Here is a 14,665-nt window from a genome sequence, read left to right as displayed (position 1 = left end):
CGTTTGAGTTCAGTAAAATCTGGAAGCGAGAAAATGATTCTTTTCATCTTGAAAATTACTGGGTCACATCCCAAATGCCTATGCAACGTGAGGAGGAAGCCGGCACAGACCCAGGATCATGGGACCTAAAAGCACATAAAACTGCTCCCTCGCCTCTCTGGAGGGTCCAGCTGACATCCTTGGGTCTAGAGGGAGGAAGGGAGCATCTTTCACTAGCTCTGTCTCTGTGGGCACCAGCGTGGAGACACAATCCTGCCCTAACGTTTCAGAGAGAACAGACGTGCCCCACAGGGGAACAGGTGTGGTTTGTGTTTCTCGGTAGGAGGTAACATGGGGCGCAACTGGGCTGAGCAGTGCAGGGAGCTTTCAGGCTGAGGTTGAGGGAGTCAGTGGGGGTGGGGGCAGCAGGGAGCTGAGGCGGCCCAGAGCAGACAGCTGAGGGAAGTAGGGGATCGCAGGTGGTTGTGAGGGAGGCCCACCCCGGCACCAAAGGACTCTGGGAAGCCACTGCATGGTTTTAAGACATGACCCGTTTTGTGACTTTAAAAGAACTCTCAGGCTGCCTGGTGGCCCCTAGATTCAGGACAGGGGCAGAGAAAATGGAGGCTAAGGTGACAGACACCAGAACGGTGGTTGATGGTGTGTGTGTTGGGGGCGGCAGGGGGCAGCTAGGAGAGAGGAGGCACTGACTAGAAATGGCACAAGGAACTTTCTGGAGTGGTGGAAATGTCCTACGTCCTGGCAGAGGTGTTAGTTACACAGGGGAGTACTTTAATCCAGACTCATTGAGAGCTACACTTAAGATCTGTGCAAGTCACTGTATATAAATCCTATCTGGATAAAAATGTGTATATTTTTTTAAAAAGGGAAAAAGATGTTTCAGGGTAAAGGCATCAGGACGTAGGAGCAAAGACAAGCAGAGAGGGAGGAAGTAGCCAGAGGTGATTCAGGGAAGCAGCAGAACGGGTGGAGAAGAGCAGGTCTGCGGGGACGGGGGCTGCGAGTGGGAGGCGTCCGCAGGGCCGTGCAGTGTGGCTTCCAGCCGGGCACGCTGGGCCCAGATGCCATCAGGCAGCCACGAGGCTGTGTCTGCCTCACAGGTTCCCAGGCAACTCTGACAAGATCCTACGTGTACTGTGACTCAGGAGCCACCACACACGGCAGAGACAGGACACATCACTAAGTCCCCTGCTTCCTCCCGGCTTCCGCTGGAGGCATCCTGGAGCTTCAGGTCGGCTCTGCTCCGCAGTGGAACAGCCTTGCTGTTCTTGTCCCCCGGAGGGACAAGTTTAAGGCACTCGACGTGCCATCAGTTAAGTGGCAGTCCTTGCACGGACTCAGCCAGGAGCTTGGTGTGAAGCCCCAGGGAGCCAGCATCACATGGGGGGGCGGGGGGACCAAGCAGAAGGATTCTATTTTTGCCACATCATGAACATCTAATTTGAACCCCCTTTTGTCCCTTCGATCTTCTCCATGAAAGTGCTCTCATTTCATTCATTTGTCCACTCATTCAGCATATTCTTATTAAGACAGAGCTTTCAGTGATCCAGGCACTGTCTTGGGCTGGGGGTACAATGCAGAGCAGGTGACACGGATCCCACCATCACGGAACTTACAGCCCGGGGACTGTGGACGCTAGGTGGCCCATGGATGAGTTTCAACAAGACCGTGACATGCCCCCGCTCCAGAAATGGCGTTGAAAATGTCAAGTATTTGAGATTTTTTTTTTCCTTTTTATGGAGAAGGGGCTCCGTAGCTTTTTATCAGGTTCTCAGGCATGTGGGATGTCCCCCCCTCACCTGTATGGCCTTCCTCCATCTCCTCGAGTCCCAAACAGCTGCAACCTCCACACTCTCATCCTTCGAGACTCAGCTCAGGTGTCTGTTGAAATGTGGCTGAACACACCAGCCTGCCTGCCCCCTCTACCCAGAATCCTAGATATACTCAAAACAAAAGGTACCACCTGCTAGAAGGTGAGACGGGGTCCCAAGGGTGTAGCCGTAATTAGAAGGACATCTCTTAGAGAGCGGATGGGACGAACTGAAGGAGAGAGGACAGGGCCACTGAGAAAGTGGAAGGGGTCCCAGGACACGGTGGACAGGGTACTGGCGAGGGGTCTTCACCAGGGAATGGCCAGAGAAATGACAGAAGGAAAAGTCCCAGACCTGCAGAAAGACCAGTCCTCAGCATGAACATCCCGCCTCGTGCTAAGCAAAGTGGGTGCGAAGGATCCCTTTCTAAACACAGTGATGTGCAATTTAAGAACACTGAGTTAAAAAAGAAAATCCTAAAATTCCATAGGGAGAACTCAGATAACCTGAAAAGAAATGATAATCAGGTGACATCACCCTGCTCCTGAGCAAGACTCTACCTGTAGGGTAAGGGACACTGTCTTCCAAGTCTGGAGAGAAAACTATTTTGAAACTAGAAGTCTGTACCTTCACGTATGAGAGAGAGGAAAAGGCATTTTCAGACATGCGAGGCTCAGAAAGCTTGCCACGTGTCTCGGCCACCTGTGGCCTAGGAAACTGAGGTACTCGTGTGCCAGGGCTCCAAAGTCTGGCCACCAGGAGCCAGTTTGCAAAGTGATGACGAACGCGGAGTTTGAACTTGCAGCCTATTGGCTGCAGTGCTAACCAATGGGAGGCCTCGGGCAGGCTACTTAATTCCCTGAGCACAGAGGACTTAGCTCAGTGCCTGGCCCAGAATCCTCACCAAACGTGGCACGGTACTGATACCAGCATTAATATCAGTAACGCTCCTAGCTGCGGGCAGAAGCCGGCTCATGCCCACAGCAGGAACGAGTGGTCCTGTTTACACGTCTGTTGCAAAGAGCAATCATTTAAAATATCCTTTCTTCTTGACTAGCCATGCCCAGCAACAATTAAAGTATTTGAATTTGCACAAGTTTCTATTCCGAGTCCTTTATTTCAAAGCAGAGACCTAGCTGTTGTAATTATTCCTAGTCATAAATGATAGGAAGTCAGGGCTAGGGGTAGTCTAGTCGGCCAGGCTGCAGTCCCAAAATACCACAGACGGGGGGCTTAGACAAGAGAAATTAATTCCTCGCAGTTCTGGAGCCTGAAAGTGCCAGGTCAAGATGCCAACAGAGTTGGTTTTGTTACTGACCTTGGCGTTCTTTGACTCGTGTGTAGAGACAGACACGAGGCCAAGGATGGTGCGGGAAGTGTTTACTACTAGCTCACTCCCAGGCCTGAGGAAGACAGCCTTAGGAAAAGGGATACAGAGCTGCTCCCCGAACTGTGGCCAGGGGAAGAATTTGAAGGGGCTGAGGTGGGAAAGGAGGGCCGTCCAAGCACTTAGGAAACATAGGAAGCTGGGTGTGCGGATGCAATGGCCAGAAGTTGCTTCTTCATATGTCATATGCTTTAGTTGCATGTTAAATCTCCACCTTGGGCATGATTTTTAGCATTACAATGAGGGGAAAGTCTGTGGGAGGCAGGGAGGTCCACTGTGGCTCCAGCTGGTCTGGTCTGGTCCTTGCAGGAGCAAGTCAGTGGTAAGTCGGGCCTTGGAGCTTGTTTCAAGCTTCTGCCTTCCAGCTTCCTGACGGCACGCAGTACCTGCCAGGTGGGCTAGAGAAATGGGTTATCTGAGGGGCCCGAGGTCTTCTGCAAGTTCCTGTTCTGCAGAAGAAGTGCCTCAGAAAAGAGAACTGCAAACAAGCAGATAGAAATTCAAAGAGCTTTCATTTTGAAATAGACTGAAATTGTAAGGAGATTAGGGCCCAAGGGCAACTTCAGCCCAAGATCTGCTTTTCTAGGTAGACGCTTAAGAATCTCTATCTGGCTCAGTTTCTGGTGAGGGCTCTCTTCCTGGCTGGCAGATGGCCCCCTTCTCACTGTGGCTTCCCGTGGCTTCTCGGTGTACACAGGGAAGGAAAGAGCGATCTCTCTCTCCATCTTCTTATAAGGCCACCCATCTTATGGGATTTGAACCCCACCCTTATGACCTCATTTCACCTTAATTACCTCCCAAAAGCCGTATCTCCAAATACAGTCACATTGGGGGTTAGAGATTCAACATATGAATTTGGGGGGCACATAAGTCAGTCCATAGCAACAAGGAAACTTAAAGACAGATTGATTTGTTGGATTCAAATCTGACTGACAGAGCGATTGATTTGTTCACTCCATAAATATCCACTGAGCACCTGCTATTGTCCACGCACTGACCTGGGCACTGGGCCACAAAGATGAGCAAAACCAGACATAACCCTGCTGCCTCATGACAGTCATTCATCAAGTAGCCACATACCTAACTATGCAGTTACCATCGACATGCAGGGAAGGAGGATGGAACCAGGAGAGATGATGATTCAGGGGCCTGGCCTGGGGCAGGACCAGCCCCTGGAGGAGACAGATAGGAGCTGAGGAGGTGGAAAATCACAGGAAGAGGGACCAGCAATTCAGCAGAAGCATGGTGGGAGGTGGGAGTGACAAGGCCCATGCGGAGGAAGCACAGAGAAGAGACCTCCCTGACTCCCCAGGGCTAGCTAAGGAAGTGGGTTTTCATCCCAAGAGCCACGGGAAGCAATTGAAAAGTTTTAAGCAGGGGGCTGTATGTTTCTGCAAGTCTCCCCGGGCTGCCTTGCAGAGAACAGACAGGGAAGAGGCCACGTGGATGGGGGACACGGGTGAAGAAGGTGAGAGGCAATGATTGCTTGGGCGAGGCAGGGTTCCACAAACTCCCGCCCACCGCCTGACCTATTTTTCTGTAAATAAAATTCTACTGGAGTACAGCCACGCACATCCATTTATGGATCATCATCTGTGGTTGCTTCCTCACAAGGGCAGAGTCCTGTGGTCCCGTATGGCCCTAGCCGACCCCTGGGCTGGACTTCCGGAGTGGGCAGGCCAGGGCAGGCGACACGGGAGAGCTGTCTGAGGAAGGAAGCCCGCTGGGACTTAGTGCGTGGGTCCCGCATGACGGCTGAGGGGACAGGAGGCGTCACAGATGACTTCAGCCCGCAGGGTCCAGCCTCAGACACCCTCATTTAGGGTGTGTAACTATGAACTTAAAATAACGTTCAGCAAGTATGACATTTTGCTTTCATGATGACTATTTTTTTATAGGCCTAGTTTTCAGAAAAGAAAACGAAAGGCTGCCATTTCCTCGAGGGGCCACAGGTTGGAAGCTGACGTATTCATGGCTCATGTGAGAACATCTCCTGAAGATGCTTCATCCAACACTGTTCGCTTTTAGAGTCCACGTCACACGCGTGGTGTGCCGTCCAGGAATACTGATACGGGAATGGGGAGCTTTAAAAACCTGTACAGAGATGGTTTCGCAGCTAGTTTGGGGATTGTCTACCTGACGCTCTTTGTCTGTCCTTCCCACAGAAAAGTCTGGACACCTACTGTTTCCTGGTCTTTGCCGCCATCTGCCTCACAGGCGCCATCTATTTCTATTTTGTCCTGCCTGAGACGAAAAACAGAACCCAGGAGGAAATCAGCCAGGCATTCGCCAAAAGGAACAAGGCATGCCCGCCGGAGAACACTGACTCAGCTGCACCTGACAGCAAGGTGACCAGAAGGCCCAAGCCAGACCCCGCCTCCACTCTGGACAATTATGTCAAAAACGGGGTTGTCTAAATGGATGATCTCACCATTTCAGGAAACCAAAGATTTCCCTACATGGTTAATAGTATTAAGTATTTAAAAATAAACCTTTGCTAATCTAACGTCACAACCATTTGGGTTTTATTCATAGCTGAGTCTCCAAACTCTTCTGGAAGGTGGAAGGGATTTCAGCTTATGTTTCTGTAGATCCACCCTTCTTCTCTTTGGATCAATGGCCTGTCTCCTTCATGACTTAGCCCATGGTTTCAAAATGAAATTGGGGAAATAGCACTTGACAGCTTTCTCAGAGGAAAACAATATAGAAAACAGGGAACACAGGGATGGGAAGCCAGCTTCTGAGGTGCTAGTTCCATAAGTATCCTCGAGCTGCCCTCAACGTAGGTCCTGGGGCTTCAAGGGACCCTGGGCTTTGGTCCTAGATGAAGGTTTTTGGAATTTAGTGGAAAGACTCTTTGTACCTCCTAATACATACCATTACCAACCTTTGGCGTGGCCTTGTGGATCTCAGGCTCAAGAAGCTGATACCAACGCACTGTCCTCCAGGTTCTGCCCCTCCCAGGCTGTGTCCCATCCCTGAAACTGTCTCCAACTCAGAGGATCAGATGTGTCTTAGAAGGCATAAAGAGGATCAAGATGTGGAAGAAGTAACTTTCCAGTGGCTGGGGCAGGGACTGCAAAGTGAGTTCTGTTCAACTGAAAAAAAAAAAAAAACAGTATTAAGAATGACTCGGAAGCTAAGCCTAGTCTTGGTGGAAAGACAGGGCAGAAGACCCATGTCATAGCTCAACCAGTGAAGCTGAGGGCAGATTCTCCCTTCCTCTGCCTCTGTTTTCTATTCAAGCCCTTGACAGATGGGCTGAGGCCCACCCACATCGGGGAGAGCGATCTGCTTTACTCAGTCCACCAACTCAAACGCTGATCTTGTCTGGAAGGCCCCTCGCAGACATGCCCAAAATAACATTTAACCAAATATCTGTGCACCTCATGACGCTGTCAAGTTGACACATAAAATTAACCATCACAGAAGGTGAGTTCACCATTTCTCAGAGTGCTCAAGCAAATTTGGGGTGATTGTCTTGACTGTTGTTAAGGAAGTCTAAGTGTCGCTTGCCGAAGAAGTTGTTAGGAGTAGATACGCTTGAGGACTCTTCCAACCCTTCTGTGCTAGGACTGTTTGGGTTGGGACGACTTCCAGCCTGTCGTGATAACGCACACCTGTGTGGTTTGGGCCATTCCCTGTACTTGCCTCCAGGATGAAACAAACTCAAAATGCCCCTAGATAAATGAAAGTGCGCATGGGTTAGCACATGTGTGTTTGACTTTATGTCACAGTAGGAATGGGCCGGAGAGGAACGCCTCTGGACAGAGCAACACCCCTGGAACGCTTTCAGCCCCAATCCCTCAGGCTTTTCTGACCATTCTCGACAAGGACAGCCTTAACCAAAATCTGAATTCTGAGTTTCCTTTCCCGCCGAATACTTTTTCATCTCTGGGCTTCTCCTTTGGTTGATTGCCGACTCAATGCCCTGTACTCCCCAGTTTTGGTTTGGTGGAAAGATTTGGACAGTGTTTGTCAATATGGCGAGAAAGTGATAGGTGGGTACAAAAAGGTGCCTGAGACCAAAAAAGCCAAATAAAGTGCAAAAAGAAATCTTAGCTGTGGAGTGTTATCTTTCATGCATAGACTTGAGTATTTAGCTTCTAAATAGTAGGTACCTAGCATGGGCTAGGCCCTGGGTAGGTAGGCCCTGAGGACCCATCAGTGAGCAGGAAGATACAGTGCCCTTCCCCGCATTTGCTCATGCCTGCCACAGAAGATTGAAAATCAAAGAAGCAGGAACCGTGAAGTGTCCCGTCAGGACCCGGAGGAGGGGGGACACAGCGTGGTAGGAACAGGTCACAGGACCCTGTCATCGGGGGTCGGTGAGAGGTGAGAATCAGGAAGGGGGCCTTCCCAAATGATGAACTGGGAAAGCAACACAGCCAACAGGTGGTCGGCTGGGAGTTAGTCCTAGCGTTTCCACGTTTGAAAAGTCAACATTAAGTAAATGCTTGAAAAAGAAAACAATAAGACGCCCATAATCTCACATGCTTCCATTTCCCTAACACCATCACTCTCATTCTTACACATCTCCGCCCACTTCTGGCCAATGATTCACACTGTTATAGTCACAGAATACATAACGATTTACAACTCTCTTGTCTCTTATCTCCTATTTTTCCCCCACTTTCTATTAAATCAAACAGCATCTCCATTCCAGAGCCTTTCTATCGTACTCCAGCATCCACTGCAGTGAACTCTTCACGTACAGAGTTGCTTTTCCGATGCTGAGAGTGGGGAGTGGTGAGCCAGAGAGACAGACATTCCCGTGAGCCTTGCCACACAGGTTCTTGGGCTTTCTGACAGGAACTAACCATTTACAGCCCCCCGGATCCGCTCGTGGACCCTAAAGGAATCACGGCTCAAACGAATAGACCTCTGGCCCCAACTCCTGCCCAAGGATTAGCGATTAGGTCCTAGTCTTACTGTTTTACTTTATCCTTTCATCTCAAAGCCACAAAGGCTGACATCTCCTCTTTTTGGGTTCACTGAAAGAGAAGTAACTCTTCCGGCCTCTGGGTCTGGCTAAGATGAAATAAGCACACTCCGCTCTGTTTGTCTCACTGATGATAACCGAAACCCCTGCATAGAATACATCACACAGATACATGAAAAATAAAGGCTAGCAGGCAGATGGGGGAGGCCCATCAAAACTCACAGGACAGGGGCGCCTGGGTGGCTCAGTCGGTTGGGCGTCTGCCTTCGGCTCAGGTCATGGTCCCAGGGTCCTGGGATCGAGCCCCACGTCGGGCTCCCTGCTCAGCGGGGAGTCTGCTTCTCCCTGTCACTCTCCTTCTGTGCTTTCCCTCTCTCTCTCTCTGTCAAATAAATAAATAAAATCTTTAAAAAGAAAAGAAAAGAGAAAGCTCCAAGAGAAACCCTCCCTGTCTGGCCAGAGGGACAGAGGGGGTGACCCTCTGGGGAAAGAATGTAGGGGGAGCGGGGGAGAGTCATTGAAGAGTAAAAAGTCCCTCCCTTTTATGGCACTGAGGCCAGTTCCAGTCATGAAGCTGAACTCCTGGGGCGGTAGCCATATTCTTGCACATATTCACCTGCTCTGGGCCTTATCAGCTGGTGCTTATCTTTAAAAGATGAAGAACTACGCCCAGGAGGGCAGGAGCCATGACTGTTTGACTCCAACTAACATAGTACCCAACACATAGTAGGTGCACAATAAATACTGGTTGAATGAGTGGGTAGTGTGGTAGGCAGAAAAATGGTCCCCCAAGATGTCCAAGGCCTTATCCCCAGAACCGTGAATGTCACCTTATGGGGCAACAGAGACATTGCAGGTGTGATTGAGTTAAGGATCTTGAGATGGGGAGATTAACATGGATGATCCAGCGAACCCAATGCAATCCCAGCAGTCCTCATAAGCGGGAGGCAGGAGGGTCAGCGACAGAGGACTTGTTGGGGAGGGAGGAAGGGAGGGAGAGAGAAGAGGGGTGGGGGGGAGAGACTGGAAGATACTATACTGCTAGCGTTGAAGATGGAGGAAAAGGAGTCACAAGCTAAGGAGTTCAGGCAGCATCCTGGTAAAAGGAAGGGAAACGGACTCTCCCCTAGAGACTCCAAAAGGGACGTAGCCCTGCCCACATCCTGAATGCATCATTTCTGACCGTTAGAACTAGAAGACAATAAATTTGTGTGGCTTTACGGCACCAAGGTTGTGGTGATTTTTCCGGCAGCGGTAGGTGACTGATACAGGTCGCTGAGGGCAGTGGTCCCCACGGGGAGGGGTGAATAAGCAGGGCACAGGATGGTTCACCAGCACGTGAGAAGAAGGTAGTAGAAAGTCTTCTTATATTCATTTTTCACTTTGAAGTAAACATCACTGGACTCACTTTGTATGATTTGAACACTGTCCCGACCCAGGCGAGCCATTACTTGGACTTCACATCTGTTTTCTCCTCACCGACATCTTGAAGACCTTCTCTCTGCCTCCTTCCCTCAGGACCTTGAGAGGACTGACTTCTCATCTCACACGTGTAGCACCTCGTGGTCTCTTCCTGGTATGAACCGGGCACCCAAGAAATTGCCTTTATTGGAGGGAGGAGCAGATGAAAGATGTGCAAGGGCCACCATCTTGGACCCCGCCATTGACACCACATCCCGAGGGTGCGGGGTGGTGAGCAGTAAGGACCCTGGGGCCACGCCCCGTGGACAGAACTGCCCATCGATGACCTCTACTTCGGACTCAAAACTTCCATGTCATTCAAGTCTCTCTCATTTTGAGTTGCTCTTACTCGTGATGAAGCCTAAACTTAGCTCATACAGGTCGTAACAGGAAAGAGTGCAAGGCAAACGAGCATATATGAAGCACATCCCATCTTTAGACACTCAGCGAGTTGTCCCTCTGGGGCACAGGGGCCCCGGGGTTAGGGGAGCGTGGATTCACATTCACCGATTATCTGGCGACAGCAGCTTTGCTGCGGTCTTGAAGCTAGCTGGCTGTGGGGCTGACCTGGGTTTTCTGCCTAAAAATATTGCTTTCTCTTCCTCTGAAGTTTGCAACCTGCTTTCACCATTACTGCCTCTGATGCTGGAGGTAACCTATGAAGTAAATATCGGATTCATTTCATCTGATTCAAGCCCTGCTCTTCCAGCTCCAAGTCCGGCCAAGTCGAGGGCTCCAATAGCTGCCCTACGGACTTCAGAAATTTGGCCCCAGCCCCTCGTCTCCAGAACAAGGACTCTGGCATGTACCATCCCTTCCACTGTGACAAGCGGACACCTGCTGACCGGTGGTGGGCTGAAGCATCCAAAGCCCCGGTGAATCACACCTCCCAGTTGCTCGTCCTTGTGGGATCCCCAACCGCACCAAGTCTGGACGTGGCCACGCAACTCTCTTTGGCCACTGAGACATCAGAAAATGTGACATGAACATGTGATGAGGAAGCCCAATGTAGCCTCTTTGAGGATGAAAGGCCAGTGAAGGGGACGGGCCCACTCTCTCCACTGTCCCAGCTGAGCCCCGATCCAGTGACCATGCAGCTGAATGCAACTATGTGAGTAGGGCCAGGAGACAGTAGCAGAAGAATCACTCAGCCATTCACAGAATCACAAGGAGTAATAGGTTGTTGTTGCCTTAAACTGCCAAGTTTTGGCATGGTTTGTAAAACTACATATATATAGGTAGCTGATATGGACCATTATCCTCCGTTCTGTTTTGTCATTATTCACTGAGTTACGTGGCACTGCTTAGAGCCCATATCCGCAAACAAGAACAGAACTAACATGCTCTGGGGTAAAGTCTAGTTCATTCATCCCACAGACACTTGTTGAGCACCTAGTGTATACCTATCCTAGGTACTGGGGATGCAAGCACGGATGAAACCAATCTCTTCCTTCAAAAGGCTGAGAATACGTGAGGGAAACAAACCACTGATCGTCAGCACGAGTCTGGTGGTCCCTCTACGTAGAATGTCCTTCTCCTTCTCACTTGGATGATTTCTATTCACCCTGAAAGACGACGCTGAGGCTCCCCGCTGTAGGAGTGCCATCAACACTGGCTCCATCCTTGGCCCACCATCTTGCTCATATCCACGCAACGACCTTCCTCGGGGATAACGTGTTCCAGGCCCCCGGAGGTTAATGTATGCCCTGACAGGAGTGTGAGGAGGCTTGTTCTGTCCCATCTTCCCTAAGGTGGTGCGCAGGCGGCCAGTGCACAGGGGACCCCACTCTAGGTAACTCCCCTGTGACCTCACCACCATGCCCTCCCTCTAGAAAAGCTGTGGGTTACGGTCTGAACTTTATGGAGAACACCTGTGTGGTGCCTGGGTCATTCATCCACCTGATCTTCCCCACCAGGAAGTCACCCTGAAGAAAACTCTTTAAATGGTATGGAGTGGCTTGCTTCGTTTTTCAGTTTCAGCGTTCAGCGTTCTTTCTCAGTCTGGAGGCTACTTTACTGTCCGTCCTCCAGCTTCTAACACCTGCCCCTAAAACTGTCTCTCTGCTTCCCCAGTCTCGGCTGGATTCTTTTCTTTTGCTTCTCACAGAAGCCTGTGTTCACCTCCATTCAGGGATTTAGCACTGCATCACTATCACGGTGATCTTTGTTCACTTGGATATCTGCCCTCCTAGACTCTACAAGAGACTCAACAAGAAAATGACTGATGCATCTCAGGCCCCCGTGTTCCTGGCAAGCACTCATTACACGCTCACTGAACAAATTAATGCCCGGAAGAGGCCATGAGGAGGATGGGACTGGACCCCTGTGGAGAGACTGGCTGTGGTCCGGGGTGATTGGGCCAGATGCTTCCGAGTGGTAGCGTGGGAGCCTCATCTCAGTTGTGGTATTTGGATTTTGTCAGGCTGACGAGAGGCAGGGAGGAATTTGAGACAAAAGGGCCAATGACATGGGAATGGCAGCCAAACACAGTAGCTATAAACACAAGAGCGGGAGACCACACCGGTCAGTGGTTGGAGTCCAGACTGTCAAAAATCACGATGGCGGCACCTAAATATGCCTGGGACCAAACCCACCCCACACCTTCCGTCTCTGGCCGAGCACAGGTCAATGCAGACACCACCCTATTCTGATACTGCTTCTTACTGGAATAAATGAGGGGACTCTAGGGGGTCAGACCATTATAATCAGGCTTCTTCCCATTTCCCTTCCACCGAACATTCATTCACTGGCTGTGAACCCCAAAGGACGGAGGTCTCATTGAATGACAGGGGCTCGGCGGTTGCTCACAGTTTCAGACATTTGCTGTAACTTACACTAATTTGTGAATATAATTATCCTTATCAGAATCACGTCCCCTGGCAAATCTGTACGTTAAGTCAAGTAAATTTCCTGTCATTAAATCACAGCATTTGGGGACCGCAGTTAGTCTCAGCCAAGAACCAAAGCTGGAAATAATAAAGGCCAAGGCAAAAAGAAGTTGGGTTCTCAGCAGGGCATGTGGGCAGTGAAGACAGAGGCAGAATTTCAGAAGTGTGCTGGGAGCCCAAACCTCCAGCAGCTCCATGACTGTGCCTCTGGAATTTAGAGCAGGCACTTCTCAGCCGCTCACCACCTCACCATGTGGCAAATCGAGAATGCTGTCTTCCGTGTAAGCTCTAGGAGCAGAAAGGAGCATCTAAAAGAAGGTATTTTCAGTGATGAAGCAGATACCTCAGAAATGGCCTCATAGTTTTGTCCTGTGAGTGAAACTAAAAATGGGCAGTTTTGTGCTGGACCTATGGTAGGTTTTCACACACGCGACCCCCCTTGTTTCTCACGACAAGACGATGAGGTGAGTTGTGAACACGCTCATAATGTCCATTTCTTTTTCTTTTTTTTTTTTTAAAGACTTTATTTATTTATTTATTTGACAGAGAGAGACACAGCGAGAGAGGGAACACAACCAGCGGGAGTGGGAGAGGGAGAGCAGGCCTCCCGCCGAGGAGGGAGCCTGATATGGGACTCGATCCCAGGACCCCGGGATCACCACCCGAGCCGAAGGCAGACGCTCAACAACTGAGCCACCCAGGCGCCCCATTTCTTTTTCTATTTGGAATCGAACACAATTCTAATTAAAGAGCCTGGACTAGAGCCTGGGGACACTGGACATGACCTACCGTCTGCTGAATCTCCAGCCGTTACCACTGTCCCTCCACACTGTAAGTGCTAAATAGAGAGCAGCTGAATGAATAAATTGTGAATACAATAATTTGTTGAAATCGGGAAATTTTGAGAGATATGGAAACTAAGTTTAAAGATACTAGAAATCACCAGGCCAGCAAAATGTGGCTGACACCGAATTGCACAGAACACACCCAGCAAATGAATGTCTGTCAGTGAGTCCCCTTTCATTGGGGGGGATGGAGTCCTGACTGGTACTAGCTTCAAACTTAAAGATGGAAGATTTTCATTTGCTAACCTAGAAGTCTAGTAAGGCAACCAGCTTAAGTCTTGCCTGGATTCAGGGGCTCAAGTCACATCACTCATGGCTCCAGCTCTGTCTCTGTCCTCTCTTGGTTCTGCAGCTCTCTGCTTGAGAATCCCAATATGGCGGCCCCCAGTAGCCCCCAGCCTTGCACGTTCTCAGCCTGGCCACCCAGTGGGGGGAAGAAATCCCTCTCCCAGTGTATTATTTATCTTTTGCTATGGAACAAAACTCCCCAAAACTTAGTGGCTTAAGAAGAACAGCCATTTCACTGCTCACAATTTTGTGGGTCAACAAATCGGGCAAGGCTCAGCTGGGCAGTTCTTTGGATCCATGTGGTGTCCTCTGGATTCAATCAGGCATTTGTGGTCAGGTGTTGTCAGCCGGAGGCTGGTTGGGCTCAGATGGCCTCATGCACATGTCAGAGGCCTCAGCTGGGATGGCTAGAACAGCTGGGATGTCTGAACCTGTCTCTACAAGGTCTATCTCTGCATGAAGTGTTTCCATCTCAGCCTGGCTTGCTCACAAAGTGTTCTAAGAGAATGAGCACAGAATCTGCAAGCCCTCTGGAGGCTGAGGCTTGGAACTCACACATCTCCTCAATTGATCAAATCAACTCATGGGACCAGCCCCAATTCAAGGGGAATGGATTCCACCTCTTGATGGGAGGTACATGAAATCACATCACAAAGGGACAAATAGGACAGGAGCTGTTGTGGTGGTGGTCAGCTTTGCAAACACTCTACCACCCTCAATGTCCACGTATCAACCTCACAAGGAGTCTGGTTTCCCTACTCAGCTCACATGCATATCTCCGAGGCTGTCACAGTGACCAGGTAGGATAAGTTGCTCATATGCTCAACCCAGAAGTGGTGGGCAGGGGGTAGTATGATCTGAATGGCAGCTCTTGCAGATCCACCTAGAATCAGAGGGGGAATACCCAGCAAACCAGAAAAGGATGAAGAAGTGTGCTCAGGAGACAAAACGGAAGCTAGCAAGCTCCAGGGCAGGCTCTATCCATCATAAGGGGATGATGATCAGCCAGGAAAGCTTAAACATAAAGCCAGAAGCATCAAGGG

At 50.1% G+C, this 14,665-nt stretch overlaps 1 protein-coding gene across 7 annotated transcripts in view; it reads left to right on the top strand.

The window, feature by feature from the left end:
• Positions 1 to 5,712, top strand: part of SLC2A9 (solute carrier family 2 member 9) — a 222,302-nt gene extending 216,590 nt beyond the window's left edge. For 5 of the 7 annotated variants that reach the window (XR_013446272.1, XR_013446274.1, XR_013446273.1 and 2 more), the window contains one exon: positions 5,364 to 5,490. Coding sequence is in view for 2 of the 7 variants with exons in the window: in XM_036110537.2 (XP_035966430.1) it covers positions 5,364 to 5,615 (252 nt within the window). In the remaining 5 variants the exon portion in view is untranslated. Of the gene's footprint in view, positions 1 to 5,363 lie in introns of all 7 variants that reach the window. The other 2 variants (XM_036110537.2, XM_078068384.1) reach the window with 1 other exon arrangement.
• Positions 5,713 to 14,665: the final 8,953 nt, after the last annotated feature.

The sequence above is a fragment of the Halichoerus grypus genome, chromosome 3 (genome assembly GCF_964656455.1).
Source record: "Halichoerus grypus chromosome 3, mHalGry1.hap1.1, whole genome shotgun sequence".
NCBI classification, from domain to species: Eukaryota; Metazoa; Chordata; class Mammalia; order Carnivora; family Phocidae; genus Halichoerus; species Halichoerus grypus.
Note: the sequence above shows the minus strand (reverse complement) of the source record. Positions and strands in the feature narration are given on the sequence as shown.